Source organism: Nematostella vectensis, chromosome 4 (assembly GCF_932526225.1).
Source record: "Nematostella vectensis chromosome 4, jaNemVect1.1, whole genome shotgun sequence".
In the NCBI taxonomy this organism is placed as follows: Eukaryota; Metazoa; Cnidaria; class Anthozoa; order Actiniaria; family Edwardsiidae; genus Nematostella; species Nematostella vectensis.
In genome coordinates, this window is record NC_064037.1 from 9,319,965 (window position 1) to 9,336,048 (window position 16,084).

The window sequence follows — 16,084 nt, forward strand, 5'->3', positions numbered from 1 at the left end:
CATTGGAATTTCTAGCGACGCTTATTTTCTGGGTCAGAATTCACTTGATAAAGTCTGATTTAGAATATCCAACGCATCGAATACTGTAAATGAGGTCATTATATATCTCCTAGCGCTTTTTTCCCCTCCGCCTTTGGAAAATGGGATCGGTTATATTCTAAGGCTTCTAAGATGAACATTTATAAGAAAAAAAACCTTTCCTCTCTTATTTTTCGAGTCTAAATGCGTTATTCAATTGGTGATATAGAAGTTGTGTACAAAATTATGAGCGTCGACCTTCCAAATATAAATTCTTTCTATATTTGCATGATTTTTTTTTTTCATTCAAACAAGTTTATAGATTGTGGCGGGGAAAAAACGCTCACTAAGGTTTGGGCTACCTGTGGTATAACAGACCAAAAACAAGATGGCGGAGTGCATTCCCGCAACAGCATTTCTTACTTGTTTGATATTTGTTCCTTTTATTGTAGCGTTTTCCTGCTACTTTGTGTACAAAGAGGGGTTTTTTAAGCAGTTGAAAGGCAAGAAGATTCTATTTTTCACCGCTCATCCCGACGACGAATGCATGTTTTTTGCGCCTTCCATTCTAAACTTGTCGAGCGTCAGTGAGGTGTTTCTGCTGTGTTTGACAACGGGTAAGTTAGGAAAGCAACCACAGGGTTATTCTTCAAAAAATACTTTTACCCCCTTAAGTACATATTTAGGGCGGTGGTGTGCTTGAGAAAGCTCTGACTTCAACTCAAATATTTAAAATGGTTATTTGCTGTAGGTGATTATTATGGACAAGGCGAAACAAGGAAAAAGGAATTGCAAGAGAGCTGCGCTGTACTCGGGTTGAGCTCTGATCATGTCTCCATTGTCCAGGACAGGTACCTAAATAAATACAGAAAATCTCACAATGACAGGGATGGTTGAGACCTATGTAAATTTTGTCCATTATATACAAAAATCCATATATGTGGGAAATTGATAAGAGGAAGAAGGAATAGCAGAGACATGGAAATCTTTCCAGTATATGCAAATAAACCTTTCACATTCCATTAAAGTAAGGGCTAATTTACGTAGACAGGAATGTTCTGCAAGGCTTCAGCTAGATGCGGTGATCGTCTAATACAAGGAATGGCTGGTGCTTGCTCTTTCCTCTGATAAGTTCCCCCTTTCCTCTGATAAGTTCTCTAGCTTGCTGCCATCTACTGCTTGCTGTACAAGTATGGATATATTAGGATAAATCATGGATATATTCACTGAATACTTTATACTATCGTTGTCTTGTAGGAGGCTACCAGATGATCCAGAAGTAGAATGGGACCTCCGTTTAGTGCAAAACCTTTTGCAGAAACATATATCAACTTATGACATTGACACAGTAGGTTAAGAAGTTGGTGTTTGGGTAGAGGAGACCTGAGTCTTATTTGTTTTACATTAATTTTCTTTCTTGGCCAAAACTCCTATCTATCCTTTGCACAGAAAATTGAAATTACACATATGCAAATATAAATATTTGGATGGCTTTGTTTTAATTTGAAGATGCTTGCAAAAGCAGATATCAAAATTAAAAGAAATCCTTTATGATCATCAAAGAAGCAGAGAGCCTCTAATATACTTTTTGTAGCCCTACTATATATCCAGCCTATTTCTGTTTCATGGAGGTGGGGTTACCCTAGCCTCCTCCACAGGCGACACTTTTGCCAAGAAAGCAGCAGCAAAAAAACAAGGCCATTTGGGAATCATGTTGTGAGGTGATGAGCTCACTAAGTAAGAAAGTCTCTCTTTATCCAGCCCCCTGAGGGGCCAACCATTTGAATTTTGACAGAGTGGTGAGCTTTTTAAAATATATCCTGCACGGCCCAAAGGGCCGAAAAAAATATCCTGCACTAATTGGTGGGCGGAAAGAAATATCCCACATCAGTAATAAAAATCCTTGTACACCAAATGCTTTGAAAAAAAAAATCTTGTGCACCCAAAAAATCCCACCCCCTTGCTCAAATAATCAAATGGTCGGCCCCTTGGAATCTGTTCACCACAGGGAGCCCTCATAACTATTTCTATTCATTCTCATTTTTCCAACATTTAGAGACGTCTGCAGGGGAGGCTAGGGTTACCCCTCATTTGAATGTGTGGTTGTCCTAATAATAATATGAGATCAGTGTGAAGAAATATGACAACTAGTATTTGCTTTGAACATTTTCAGGTGGTTACCTTTGATGGGTATGGTATCTCAGGCCATAGGAACCATATTGCTCTTTACAAGTCACTAAATACCCTGCCAAATGGACCTGAGGGTAAAGGTTTACACATTCCAATCTACACACTAGAGAGTGTCTCCCTTGTAAGAAAGTATATCTCTTTCTTAGATCTGCCATGGAGCATATTTTCAAGGTAAAGACTTGATAACTTTACCCATTTGCAACAAACATTTCTACCTAAAAAACTAAAGCCTCACTATGTGAAGGTCATGATATTTATTACCCAACACATTTTCCCCGAAATTACTCTGGTAAATGAAATGATACTTTTCACTCATCCTAATTAAAACATGTTGCACTGTGCTACCATGACAATTCTTATAATTGTCATATAGCAAACATTGATTCTAGTTCTGTTCCTTGTTCAGAATTGTGTAAGGTTGTTGGGCTGTGATGACCACGATAGAATGTCAATCAGCCCTTTATTATTAGTGTTTACATTTGAAAATGCAACAATCCTTTTACAATCCACAAGTCTGATATTTGGTTTACATTAGAGACTTTAAGCAACGATGACAGCGACTGCAGGGAGAATGTGACCCCCCCCAAAAAAAAAAAAAATAATAAAGGGGCTTTCATAAAAAAAACTATAGTAAAGCCTAGAATCTTATTTCTAGCAAAGCGAACAAGGATAATCTAGTTTTCAGTGCACATATTCCCGCCCTTGCTACACCATGAAACTTGGAGTTTTCAAGTTGTTGTTTAAAGAAAAATGGCTGAAATGTATCAGACAGACATTTTAGAGTATATTTCAGGTCTGGTTCCTCAAATTTTTTTTTTTTGCTGCTGTCGTTCGTGTTGCCGTTGCTTAAAGTTCCTATTATTTGATTGAGAACTTGCTTGAATTAGTCAATTGAAATGTATGCTTTGTGTGAATCGGTATTGGGAAGGAGCATCAAGTCCAGGTCACTTGCCTTCTTTAATTGTAGTCTTTGCATGTTATTTGGTTGGTAAACATTTTTTGATTCATCTTTTACTTGCCATCTTTCAAGTAGAGCTGTAAGGGATATATCACAAACATTATCATAAACAAATAGTCTGTATAGTTAGAGAATTGAGAGAATTTTGTCTCTATTTATAAGAGCATACAAACTATCTACCTCACACTCATTTAAGTTTTGAATTCTATGCACATTTTTTCTTTCTTTTCTCTAGCTGTTTATTTCTCTGCTCTGTTCAGGATTATTTTAAAGCACAGGTGAGTTTGCATGTTTTTTTTCTTTTTATTCAGATCGAACCTTTCCCTTCCTGGTTTCACATGGTTGTATATCATTTCTCTGCAGAGGGCTATGGCCACACACTACAGCCAGTATGTTTGGTTCCGCCGACTCTATGTAGTATTCTCAAGATACATGGTAATGAATACACTTCTAAGAACTCAAGGCTCCAAGCCAAATAGAGAATGATTTAGCCAAGGCTACAATCATAATTTATTTATTGAACTATGTAATTACTTTCCAAAAGAAAAACGAATACATTATACTTTGACTTTTGTAATGACTTCAAAGTATATGAAGCTGTAATTGATAGCATACATGGAAATTAAATACAGAAGATTGCATAAACTGAGCAGAGGTTGTACATATAAAGAATGAAAATCACAGGTTGAAACTAGCTCGGAACTAGCAACTAGACCATGAGAAAAGACCAGTTGTCCATGCATTGCTCATTCAATATTCCAGATAATCTGGATCTTCTGGATCATCCTTTGTTTTAACAGCATCCAATAACAACACATGCTAAAAGTTCATTGATAGCATGGTACATGTGGAGCCATGGTATGTTATGTCACCATTTGAAGGCAGTTTTTCCCCTCCTCTTCTTGTTTCCGAGCCGCTTCATTGTCTTTTTGCTTTTGAACTTTTTCTTTTTAACATATTTTGATTTAGTAGTCACCCTCTTTTCCTCGCCCATGTCAACATCACCTGGAATAAGGAAAAGGTCATTATACAGCCATAAACCTTTAATTGACTTTTGTAATCAAGAAGACTATTTAAAAAATTGCTGACAATTTTACTGAAAGTAAAAAAAAGGTTTCTTGATGTACCGTTACCGATATTAAATCAGTGCCTCCCCAACTAAGCACCTCCCATAATCCCCTAATAAGTGCCTAAGATAAGAAATATTAAAAACAGTGCTTTCCCTAAATAAACACCTCTCCCTAATAAGCACCTAAAATGAGAAATATAAATAAGTACCCGCCCTAAATAAGTTCCTCACTTAGTAACAAACCTAAGTAACCAGAACTGATAACTGATTGAAAGCATGTTTTGTTATGGTTCTGGGAGAATTTTTGCTCCATGTACATTGTAAAAAAAACTTTTTTACCTAGAAATATTAAGGTTTTGAAAGAAGTACCTCACTTGGGACATGAAAAAATTACAATACATGTTTCATAGATGTAGTTTTGCTCTTAGTTTAGTGGGGGGGTGAATAGGGGTATGTAAATCCGCCGATCTGCAACATTTTCGGGGCAAATCCGTGGATCTGCAGATTTAAAGATCGGTATGGTTTGACAGATAAACAATAGCATCGATTGAAATTCATTAAAAATCCGAAATTTGACTGTCAAAGCAGTCAAAATTCAAAATCTGTGCCCAAATTGTCAACAGATCCGTGATCCGCCATATTTCCAAAATTCGCCAATCTGCTGAAAATAATCATAAAATCCATAATCTGTGAGCATTTCAGGGCTGAATCCGCCGATCCGCGAAGCTATTCACCCCCCCTTTAGTACAAGGTATTTCTTAACAATTTGATAGATATAGTGTTGTATTTAGCATAGGGCTTCTTACCCATTTGATAGATGTATAAAAATGTTGTTCTTTGCTAACTCTTGATCACAATGGAGAGATATCATACTTATGACACTAACACTCATGATTTTGGCAAGACATTCAATCCCTAGCACATAGGAAATGAAGAAGATCACCTCTTAAACTATAAATACAGTAGTGTAGCCACGCTTTACTTAAAAACACCCAGTTTCATGAGCACTTGTGTTCCAAAAATTATTTAATTTGGTGGACTAAGCGCACATGTCATGGTTTCTGGCCTTGAAAAAAGAAAATGTTTTGGCTCCCACCCAATCAAAACTCAATTGAACACACATAAAGGTCTCTAGACCCCAAGACTGCCCTTACCAGCGCTGTCCATCGCCATGGTTTCTTCGTTGTTCGCTGTGACTTTCTCCACGTGTTCTATGTTGTTTCCCTTAACATTTGATTGCTTCTCAGGCGTTGAGGTATTTTCCGCCATTGTAACATCTTTGACGATATCAGTAGTACCAACCATGTCCAGAAGTTTCTGTTTTACCTTTTCTTTGTTCTTTTTTCGCTTTTCTGCCCGCATTTTTCGCTTCCATTTTGAACGAAGGCTTTTCGCCATTTTGAATTGTATGATGCAGTCTCGTTGTTTGGGTTCCCTGTGTAATATTCGCAAAGAGCGATGGGAAGGGTCGTTTCCAGGGCATCAACATCGTACCACAGGTCCAGATTGTCCCCCACAAATCTTTCAAAATTTATATTTATTCTTTTATTATTGAGGATTTTTATTAAATTTTGCAAAGCGTTAGACAACCCGCTCCCAGCTGTTAGCTTTTGTTTTTTTTTCTCGACGCAGACTACCAACTTCCTCACATTTTGTATTATATAGGTTTCACGGTGTTCCTAGGATCAGGCTATTTTTAGACGCGCGGATTAGCCAATCAGATGCGAACTTGGTGCTTACGTTTTGGCTGAGCTCAACTGCACGCGCTGTCTCAGACAAAAAGCTATGTTTCTATCTTCGGTACTTTGACTTTTGTTGCTCTCTTCTTCAATTATGAATCCAGTTTTACCTACGAATTTAAATTCTGGCTCACAATTCTTTTGTTGAACAAACAAAACCGACGGATGATGGATAAAGAAATATTCTTCCTAACTGAAATTTGCGCGTGCAGCCTCAAGTCACTAGCGCGCGCGACCAACGTCAACGTAGCTGATTGGCCCGTTAGTGCGCGCGTCTAAAAATAGCCTGATCCTAGGGAACGCCGTGACACTTATATAATGCAGATGATTGCCCCTACTTATGAGCACCCGGTATACATTAAATGTATAAAAAAAAGTCTGTATAAATTCAGGTCAAACTAGATACTCTTTCTTGTGTTTTTATTAACAAGTGAACCTTAGTTTATGCTGGCTGCGGGCAACTCATATTTGCGTTACGTGACATCACATGCCTCATGGGAATGTCACGCTACTTAGTCGGGCTGGTTACGTGTAGTTTTTGGTACGATGCTGTTATTTGTGTTGATTCACAAAATTGCAGAATTCCGTTGACTTTATATGAGTGTAACGTATCTAGAAAGTAATGTCTCTCGGACTTAAAAATAGAACCTTTAAAAGAAAAAGTCGACAACAACGCAGATTTATGTTTTTAGAACAATATTTCGGCAGGCCAATACCTACCTTCGTCAGGTTAAAAATGAGTTACAGTAGCATATTGCAGCTAGTATATGTACAAAGCTCATTGATGATTAACTAACAAAAGATAAAAATAGTAATTGAGTAAGGAGTAACTTATGGAAGATGGTGAATAGGGTGGTGTGGATTACTAAACAGCTAAAAAGGGCTGTTTTTCAAACAGGGCGTGATATATATTTTTTCTATAGAGTTGCGTTACATAGAAGGCGTGACATGCTGTTCCAATGGCGGTGTCACGTTTGTCGCGAGCATCTCGACGCCATGCTTGTCTTCTTGATTGGTATGAGATACTGGCTGCACCTTACCATTCTTCTTTCGCCTGAAGAACAAGATGAAAAAGATTGGTTTACGACATACCTTACTGCCGGACTATATTTAAAAATGTCACTTTAATTTTTCGCAATTAAAGAGACGCGAAATTTGATTTCCGAACTTACGTTATTTATTTATTTTTTTTATTTATTTTTGTTTCAAGGCTTCTTTGTAGCGTTTTGGATTTTATATTTGCGAAAGAAATAGCTTTGCCCCTAAATCACGACATTTAAGTCTCGAGAAATACGCCGGCCCTTTTTTCGCGAAATTAAGTACCCGCGAAATAAGGTGCGTCTTTTTTAGTCTCCCACTCGATCAAGCGAGTCATCCACAGCAATGCAATGTCCAGCTTTCCTATCCAGGCCCGTACCCAGGGGGGTGCAGGGGGTGCGAACGCACCCCCCACAACGACCTAAAGTCCATTTTCGGTTCTCAATAGACGTGCCATTTGTAGACAAAACGTCAGCTAGATCACTCTGGTATGCCATCAATCCATAAGTCAGACTATTTTGTAGCCAATAAACGTCCCTTGGAGATACCGCTTAAAAAGGCATTAAAAAAATCCCCTTTTGTTCTTTCGGGGGTGGTCAGATTTTTATCAGAAAATTTACTCTCTCCTCCCCCCCCCCCCCCCCCCCCCCCCCCCCCCCAGAAAAATAAGGTCCACTTTCGGATTTCTCACTCCCCCAATCCCCCAAGAAAAAATCCTGGGTACGGGCCTGCTATCTGTTGCATTGTCTGGCATTTAACACTCAATTTGAAATAATTGACATTAGACTCCAAGCTATTCATGAGCATAATCAATTTATCTTACCAATAACAAAACCGCAACACTACAGCCAGAATCAATACCAACACGCCACCGCCGATAGCTAGCGCCATGGTTAAGTATGATTTTTCACGCTCCGCGGACGACAAGGGTGGAGTTGTCACGTGACTTGTGGGTGTTGGGATAGAGTATTTTGTCACTTTGATAATGGAGAAGCCGAATGCTGATGAGATGAAGCTTGTTGATTGATTGACGGCGTCGAGTAAAGCGTTCTAAAAAAAGAGACAGTCTGTCAGATTGAGTATGATTTGCTGTTAATTTAAAACAAGAGACCATGATGTAAGAGAACGAATCCCCCGTATTAGGGTATGTCCCAATGATGACGTCCGTGAAAGCTATTTTTAGAACAACCAGTTATTTTTAGATAGGCCTCTGATTGGTCAGCGCTCATCGGCAAAGGCTGCTATGGAAATCTTTTTGAACGAAAATAAATTCCTTTTTTACGAGCACTGTGAAAATGATTTACCAGAGAGTACGCTAGATTCAATCAACCGTTTCTCGGACATTAAAGACATTATAATGCATAGAGTGCGTGATTTTAGGCGTGGGGAATAATTTCCCCAGTAAACGTTTTCACAGCTGATTCGCAATATAAAACCACAATCAATCAGAAATCTGTGTTTACAACACACAATTCTCTTCCAATTCCCTTTTAATGAAAAAGATACATCCAGAACTTAATACCATTATATTCACACCGATATTGTGGTTATTAAGACATGTATTTCACAAATAAAAGATTTCAAGACCTTATAATGAAGTAAATCTTCATTCCAACAAGGGTTTCTTGAGTGACGTGATTTTTGAACATTTGCTTGAAGAATTGAAGTTCATTCATCTAAAAACATTGAAGATCAAAGAGCCTTCTTGTATTAAAATACATAACATAGATTCTGATAATGCCTAGGATTCTACATCTCACCGAATTGCAGAGATAAAGAACTTTTTAGGAGTCAGCCCGATGCATCTTGAATGAACTCCAAATTCGCCGTCTCCTCGGCGTCTTCCCGTTCAATTATTTAAACAACATTTAGATAACTTAACATCAGGTAACTTTACACATACCAGTTCACCACCCTACGAGTAGCATTGTGATCATGAGCTATGAGGGGCAGCTAAAAGGATAAAACAGATAGCGAAAAAGTGCAGAGGGAAAAAAGTTTGTTGTGAAAATGTACTAGCTCGCGAGGTGCCCATAACCAAATATGGCGCGACGAACCATATATAGATGCTATGATTGACAAGCTCGCGCAATCTAAAAATAGCTTTCAAGGACGACATCATGGGCCACGGGGATTCGTTCTCTTATATCATGGTCTCTTGTTTAAAACTATTTGATAAGAATTACTCGATGAGTTTGTTTGCACATAATACTCATGAAAGCGGGGCGTAGAATTCGGTTTTATGTGAATGATGTGCGGTGCGACTACACCTCCTTCTTCGTCGTCTGTTCTTTATTTTCCACTCAAACTTGGCATAACAAATCCGCCCGAGCTCCAACGAGTCCCTCTCGAACCCAGGACCCCGGGGTACTTGAAACTCTGAGAAGTTTTGGCCATCCACTGTCAAATAATGCTGCGATTTTCACGAACGAAAAATTTTTCTTCATCAAAGACAGACATTCACAAATTGTACAGAATGGTCGGAGATTTATTGTTCTCTAATTTTACTCTGCCTTATGGTTAACGTCCAGAAGAACACGAAGGGTACAACAACAAAAAACACTATTATCAAATGTAATTGACGGGGCACTTATACTAGAAAGTCACAGGCTCTATGAATTAGAAAACTTGTATCCTTGGATATAATGCGAGGCTATGTGAATTGAGACTTGCATGTGGCGATTTGCAGATATCAGTGTTAGAAAGCGTCCATCCATATGCTTAACCGATTTTGTGACACACCCCTTATTTCCAAAGCTGCATGAGAGCCTCCCTCACACATATTTATAATGGTGCGTTTTTCAGGGGCCCGGTGTTAATGTAGCCGTGAAAGCGAGGTTAGTGTAGCCGTGAAAGCGAGGCGGATCGGAGTTTGCTTACAGCCTAGCAAGTTTTTAAACTTTCTGTAATAGCGGTGGTTTACCTTGTCTGGTCGAAGATTTTCAAACGTGACTTGCACAGTCTGGGCTAGCTCATCACTTGTAGGAGTTCGCGGGGGCGGGGGAGGACCTACAGAGATGTATAGCATTGTCACGCCATTGTCATGCAACACACTCTTCTTCACGCACTAGCTCTCCCAAACTGCTTCGTCATGTCACCGCTAACGCGCGGTGAATGGCTAGATCAAAACCACCCGTGTGATATCACACCATAGTCACGTGCTACGTAACGTAATAGTCACGCAACACGCTGTCCTTCGCATCACCTGATATCTTTCTGGTGTAAGGACGTTTATTCCATCTAGTCAATTCCGCTAAGATCTGCTGTGCCCATTGGTCCAACTTGTCACGCATGTACACACGCACTCGCTTCCCTTTATTTATCTTGACAACAACCCATCTTGTCACGCCAATATTCTGTCACGCACAACTCTACTCACCTGCCCGGTCTTGTCTCGCCACCTGGTCACGCACTACCCACCTGTTCCGTCTTCTCATAGCCTGCGTAGCAAGCGTTCCCGTGTGGAACGGAAATCCAGAGAAACTAAAAACAGAGGAAACATACGAGAAGTTCGATATGCCTCATTTTGGCCCCCCTCCTTCCTTTTTTGCGCTCGCCCCAATTTTGGCGCTGTCAAAATCTCGCTCATCGAACTTCTCGTCGGTTTCTGGGTTTCTTTGCGCTCAAAACAAACGGGAACGCTTGCTACGCACGCTAGAATTCTCAACGCTCCTCGTCACGCACTATTCTACTCACCTGTTCCATCTTGTCACGCCACCTCGTTACGCACTGTTCTACTCACCTGTTCCATCTTGTCACGCCACCTCGTCATGCACTATTCTACTCACCTATCCCATCTTGTCACGCCACCTCGTCACGCACTATTCTACTCACCTGTTCCATCTTGTCACGCCACCTCGTCATGCACTATTTTACTCAACTGTTCCATCTCATCACGCCACCTCGTTACGCACTATTCTACTTGCCTGTTCCATCTTATCACGCCACCTCGTCATGCACTATTCTACTCACCTGTACCATCTTGTCACGCCACCTCGCCATGCACTATTTTACTCAACTGTTCCATCTTGTCACACCACCTCGTCACGCACTGTTCTACCCATCTGTTCCATTTTGTCACGCTACCTCGTCACAAACTATTCTACTCACCTGTTCCATCTTGTCACGCCACCTCGTCACACATTGTTCTACTCACCTGTACCGTCCACTGTGTAGGAAAGCACGAATCCTCTGGCGTTGCCGCCCGCCTCGTCCGAGTGGAACCTGACCACCATCTGGTGTCCGGTAGAGACCACCTGTTCCCTGGTGACCAGGTAGCCGCAGTACTTGCCACGTGACGTCCAAGTACTTGCCAAAGCCGTCCAAGAATTCCAGGTTATCACCGGAGCAGTGTGCGCTGTAATCCAACTCGAAGTACGTGAACGTTACGTAGATCTGGTAGCCGAGCTCGTACGAAATCAGCCAAGAGCAGTCGTAACCCTTCGGGTAGAAGTCGGGATAATTCGGAGACTCGACGATTCCCGACGCGTTAGTGAAATTGCAGGGACAATCTGAGGGAAATAGAATACGAATAACTGAATATTTTACTCCTGAAGGGTAAGATGGGGACTGAAAACGATTAAAGAACAGGTGCAGAAGTTGAGGTTAGCAAATTACCTGTTTTATGTAAAGTATAGCTAATATCAAACCCTTCCCTAGCCACTCTGCCATTCGTCACAAACTCCACAAACATGACATTCCCGGATGTGACCACGCGACGCTTGACATCCTTGTCCGAGCAGAACTTTCCAAGGGACTGGGAACTATTATCAGGTCCGTCGAACACTTCAACGTAGTCGCGTGAGCAGTTTATCGCAAACTCCAGATCGACAGTTAGGAATAAGAGGTCGACTGCGTAACCAGGCCGCTGCTCTATTTGCCATGCGCAGTACACGTTGTTGGGGTAGTTGTCTGGGTAAAGGGGAGACTTGATAGAGCCGCGACTGCTGTTCAGATACCCTCTGCACTCTGGGAAACCAAACATGAGCAAAGTATTCTTAGAAATATCTAATTATCAATCAGAGGGAGGTAACAAACTTCGTTTTCGCCACAAACACATTGGAAGACAATTCTATGTCATAGGAATTCCAGGGATGGGGACCTTTGACAATTTACACAATGATAAACTTTTCTTTTACCCACCAAACAGCAGCGACGTGTAGTGTATCTGGAGACCAGCGTTCGTGAGTCCCGATGTTGATTCATACTCCAAGCGCACTTCATCGGTTTTGGAGTAGATCAGCTCCCCTTTCTGGTAACCACAGTAACGACCAATCACCGAGCCGCCTTCTTTGATCACGAGGTGGTCACGTGAACAGTTTTCCGTCTGTTCCAGGTAAAACCGGTCAAACAAGATCGATATCACGTGACCAGCGGGTGCTTGAATGGTCCACGTACATTTCGAGTTTCCCATGGGGGATATGAGGCTGCCCTCTTGGTTGGTTATAGTAGAATTGCACGCTGCAATAAAAGTAAAGAAAATATGTTTTTCTCCGTATTCTTTACTGTACTATTGAATTGATCCCATCAATTTCACGCTTGATTATTTTTCTCTGATGTCATAATATTTCTCTCCCATCAACAATCTGATCATTTTGTTAGTTTGTTTTCTTTTTTTTATATAAAAATATCATTTTTCAAGTGAATTTGTTTGGCGTATCCCATCTTTCCTATCTCTGTTTTGATTTTTTCTCTGCAGCCCGTCACCTTTTCCCAGGACATATCCTGATTACCTAGCCAACGACATGGGCTACTCGCCCACAGAACTTTGTACCACACCAAGTGTACCACACCCTTTGTACCACACCCCGTGTACCACACCCTTTGTACCTACACCCTTTGTACCCACACCCTTTGTACCACACCCCGTGTACCACACCCCTTGTAATCACACCCCTTGTACCACACCTTTTGTACGCACACCCCTCGTACGCACACACCGTGTACCACACCCTTTGTACTACACCCCGTGTACTACACCCTTCTTACCACACCCCGTGTACCACACCCTTTGTACCACACCCCTTGTACGTACACCGCTTGTACGCACACCCTTCGTACGCACATCCTTTGTACCACACCCCGTTTGCCACACCCTTTTTACAACACCCTTTGTACCACACCCCTTGTACGAACACCCCTTGTACCCCACCCCTTGTACGCACACCCTTTGTACCACACCCCGTGTACCACACCCCTTGTACGAACACCCTTTGTACCACACCCTTCGTACCACACCCCTTGTACCACACCCCGCGTACGCACACCCTTCGTACCACACCCCTTGTACGCACAGTACCTGATTGTACCGCGCGGTAGAGAACTTTGAAACCACGCCTCGTTTCCGTCAGGTCAGACCAGAACTGCACAGTCAGCTCATTTCCATTAGACTGCACCCACTGACCAATCATGTAACCACAGTATCGACCAATCAGCGCCGAGCTCCCGACTGGCCCGTCCCAGACTTCGAGCGCATCATCACTACACGCGGACGAGTACGCTAGATCCAGGAATTCTATGGCCAGTGATACCAATTGTCCAGCGGTCACCTGGATGCGGTATGTGCAGTTCACGTTTAGCGGATAGCTGTCGGGGTAATACGGGGACTCGATGACTCCGCTGCTGCTAGTCAACGTTTTATTACACCCTGTGGGAGAAAACAGTAAAATCTTTAACAATTTGTCAACATTTCTACCTCAATTCACATCATGGCTTCAACTTACCTTCAAACTCCGAGTACGTGATGAGAAAGCCTCGGCCCGACTGTGTCGAGTTGGAGCGCATGCGTACTTCCACCTCTTTACCGCTAGTCACCAGACTCTCTGGTCGCTCCAGGCTCCCACAGTACTCCTTTAGCCTGGTCTGTACACTAGACCGCGCGTCCAAGACCTCTAGAGAGTCCTTTGCGCATGCGTCACTCAGCTCGAGGTTTAAGAAGCTGAAGCGGAGAGCCACCCTGGAGCCTGGTGCGAGCGTGATTCGCCAGGTGCACGTGCCGATATTGGGCATGTCACGTGGGTAGTTTGGGTGCGTCAGCTGACCAGTGGAGTTGGTGAGATTGCCGCCACATCCTGGCGAAAGATAAACATTTTAAGATGATTCGCATTGTATGTTGATGTAAATATATTTTTCACAAAAAAAACATAAATTATTATTAAAATCGTCAGTTATTATGTGAGTAGATTTATACTTAAACAATTAGACTACTCGTTCTCGTTTTCTATGAGTCAAATAGTCAACTCGGCTCGTTGACTATCTATTTACTCATAGAAAACTCGAACTCGTAGTCTAATTGTTAAATATATATAATGGTATATTATCGAGTGTAACCAGCTTGTAGGGTTTTGACGTGGGTGTGTGTATGTGTTGTTGGGCAGTATAAGGCGTTGCATTGAATGGCGACCACTTCATCTTGCTATACGTCGGGCGAGTTAGCCTGCTTGCAGGCTGTACTCGGTGTTATTATTGCGGAAAACCCTCTCCGCTCGGTGATCGGGCGAGTAAGCGCCGTATGCGGCGAGTGAACCACGGGCTTTAGGATAATTTGACTCCGAAATGAAGTCTAATGTCGTATTTGTGTTGAAAGCACTTATCCGTACTTAAACTGAATGTATTTGCCTGTGTTTCGCTCAAACAGCGAGCTCTGTCCCTACGAGCCTGCGACACCCTTTCAAACGACGCGCTGTAACCGCCGCCGCAACCTGGTAAATGAGTAACTCGACCACGAACCCTTCAACCCCCAATATAAAGTTACTCATTTTCCAGGTGGCGGCGGCGTACACAGCGCGGTCCTACAGGTTTGTAGGACACCAAGGCAAATACATCCAGTTGAAGTAGGGATACGTGCTTTATTCAACACTAACACAAGACATTAGACTTCATTTCGGAGTCAGATTATCCTATAGCCCGTGAGTGGAACTCAAAGTAAACACACCACGCAAACGCCAAGTAAACACGGAATAATAAGCCAGGATATTCAGGTCTGTTTACTGTGCGTAGCTAGGGGCTGACTGAACGGGCGCAAGTAACTCCACTCTCCTTCGTCAGCCATAAACATACCGATCTCTCTATCGAGGAATAGCCAAATCGTAGCTAACCCAGGGATGAATGCCCTTTTAACCAATCAAATTTCGAGATAGCTGTACTTATCCTGGGTTAGCGCTAACCTGCTTTCTAGGAACCTTTCCCTGATATCCATAACTCTTACCTGTAAACGAAGTCACCATAAAGCTTGGAGATGCCGCAATGGTGTAGAGTGTAGCTGAGGGATCGACATCCAAAGTGTTATCCGCGAGGGAGGTGTAGTAAACATATGCGCTGAGGCTAGGTGTAGGATCGATGCTCGTACATGAAGAAACGCCGAATACAACCACAGAGAACAGCGCCAGGTAATTCCTGGCCATACTCGCATGCATCGAGGAGGCAACGGTTGAGACGATTGAGTAATCTAAACGATTAAGTAATCTAAAATTTAACCACCAAATTACTTTACATACATTGCCTTACGATCGTTCATTGATGGACTTTGTTGAGTACCTTTAGCTATGTTAACGTATTCACGCCAGAGTCATTTCCTTAGAGAGGTTTATCAGAAAGTTTTGATTTACGGCATTGTCTGACATGCCAGCTTATTAGCCATTAATTTCTTTTGTATTACAACTATTAAAACAAAAGGATGCCAATTTGTTTGATGGTTGAAAGATAAATGGCTAATTAAATACGCTTAAATAGTTTCTGAGCAGGGACCCAAAGCTCAATTCATCGGAGTCTGTTTGCTTGTTAACGCTTTTTCATCTCCGCCATTTTACTCCCACTAGAAGATACAACAAGTTTCAAGTAGTTTGCCATTATTTGCGGATAGTATTCAAAAGCCTTTGTGAGTCTATTCTTAAAACGACCGAGGCATAATATAACTAAATATTTCTCGCTAAGACCTAGGATTATGCTTTAATTGTTTGGGGCTAAATAAAACGAGGGAGTTGTTTCTAGAAAGCCCTTTGAAGTTCATGGCCACTTGTTCCTATCGTCATTATGTAACTGTAGCTGGAATTCGAAGTGAAAAAAAAAAAAACT

At 41.7% G+C, this 16,084-nt stretch overlaps 3 protein-coding genes across 5 annotated transcripts; 1 reads left to right on the top strand and 2 right to left on the bottom strand.

The window, feature by feature from the left end:
* Positions 1 to 369: 369 nt before the first annotated feature.
* LOC5522386 (N-acetylglucosaminyl-phosphatidylinositol de-N-acetylase) lies at positions 370 to 3,807 on the top strand. 2 transcript variants are annotated; one of them, XM_032367734.2, is made up of 6 exons: positions 370 to 635; positions 770 to 869; positions 1,276 to 1,366; positions 2,192 to 2,379; positions 3,402 to 3,444; positions 3,530 to 3,807. In XM_032367734.2, the coding sequence occupies exons 1-6, from the start codon at positions 407 to 409 to the stop codon at positions 3,650 to 3,652; spliced, it is 774 nt and encodes a 257-aa protein (XP_032223625.2). In that variant the 5' UTR covers positions 370 to 406; the 3' UTR covers positions 3,653 to 3,807. The 2 variants fall into 2 exon arrangements, with proteins under 2 accessions (XP_032223625.2, XP_032223624.2); XM_032367733.2 differs by having other exon boundaries at positions 3,402 to 3,807.
* LOC5522245 (protein LLP homolog) lies at positions 3,454 to 5,686 on the bottom strand. The gene is made up of 2 exons (XM_001641942.3): positions 5,390 to 5,686; positions 3,454 to 4,171 (listed from the first exon to the last, which is right to left on the bottom strand). The coding sequence occupies exons 1-2, from the start codon at positions 5,631 to 5,633 to the stop codon at positions 4,035 to 4,037; spliced, it is 381 nt and encodes a 126-aa protein (XP_001641992.1). The 5' UTR covers positions 5,634 to 5,686; the 3' UTR covers positions 3,454 to 4,034.
* A 691-nt stretch (positions 5,687 to 6,377) lies between these two features.
* LOC5522385 (dorsal-ventral patterning tolloid-like protein 1) lies at positions 6,378 to 15,827 on the bottom strand. Of its 2 annotated transcripts, XM_048726654.1 has the most exons (10): positions 15,548 to 15,827; positions 15,219 to 15,458; positions 13,735 to 14,082; positions 13,311 to 13,658; positions 12,155 to 12,472; positions 11,630 to 11,980; positions 11,169 to 11,523; positions 9,936 to 10,021; positions 7,836 to 8,062; positions 6,378 to 7,028 (listed from the first exon to the last, which is right to left on the bottom strand). In XM_048726654.1, exons 2-8 carry the CDS (start codon positions 15,424 to 15,426, stop codon positions 9,988 to 9,990), a joined length of 1,962 nt encoding a protein of 653 aa, XP_048582611.1. In that variant the 5' UTR covers positions 15,427 to 15,458; positions 15,548 to 15,827; the 3' UTR covers positions 6,378 to 7,028; positions 7,836 to 8,062; positions 9,936 to 9,987. The 2 variants fall into 2 exon arrangements, with proteins under 2 accessions (XP_048582611.1, XP_048582610.1); XM_048726653.1 differs by having other exon boundaries at positions 15,219 to 15,652.
* Positions 15,828 to 16,084: the final 257 nt, after the last annotated feature.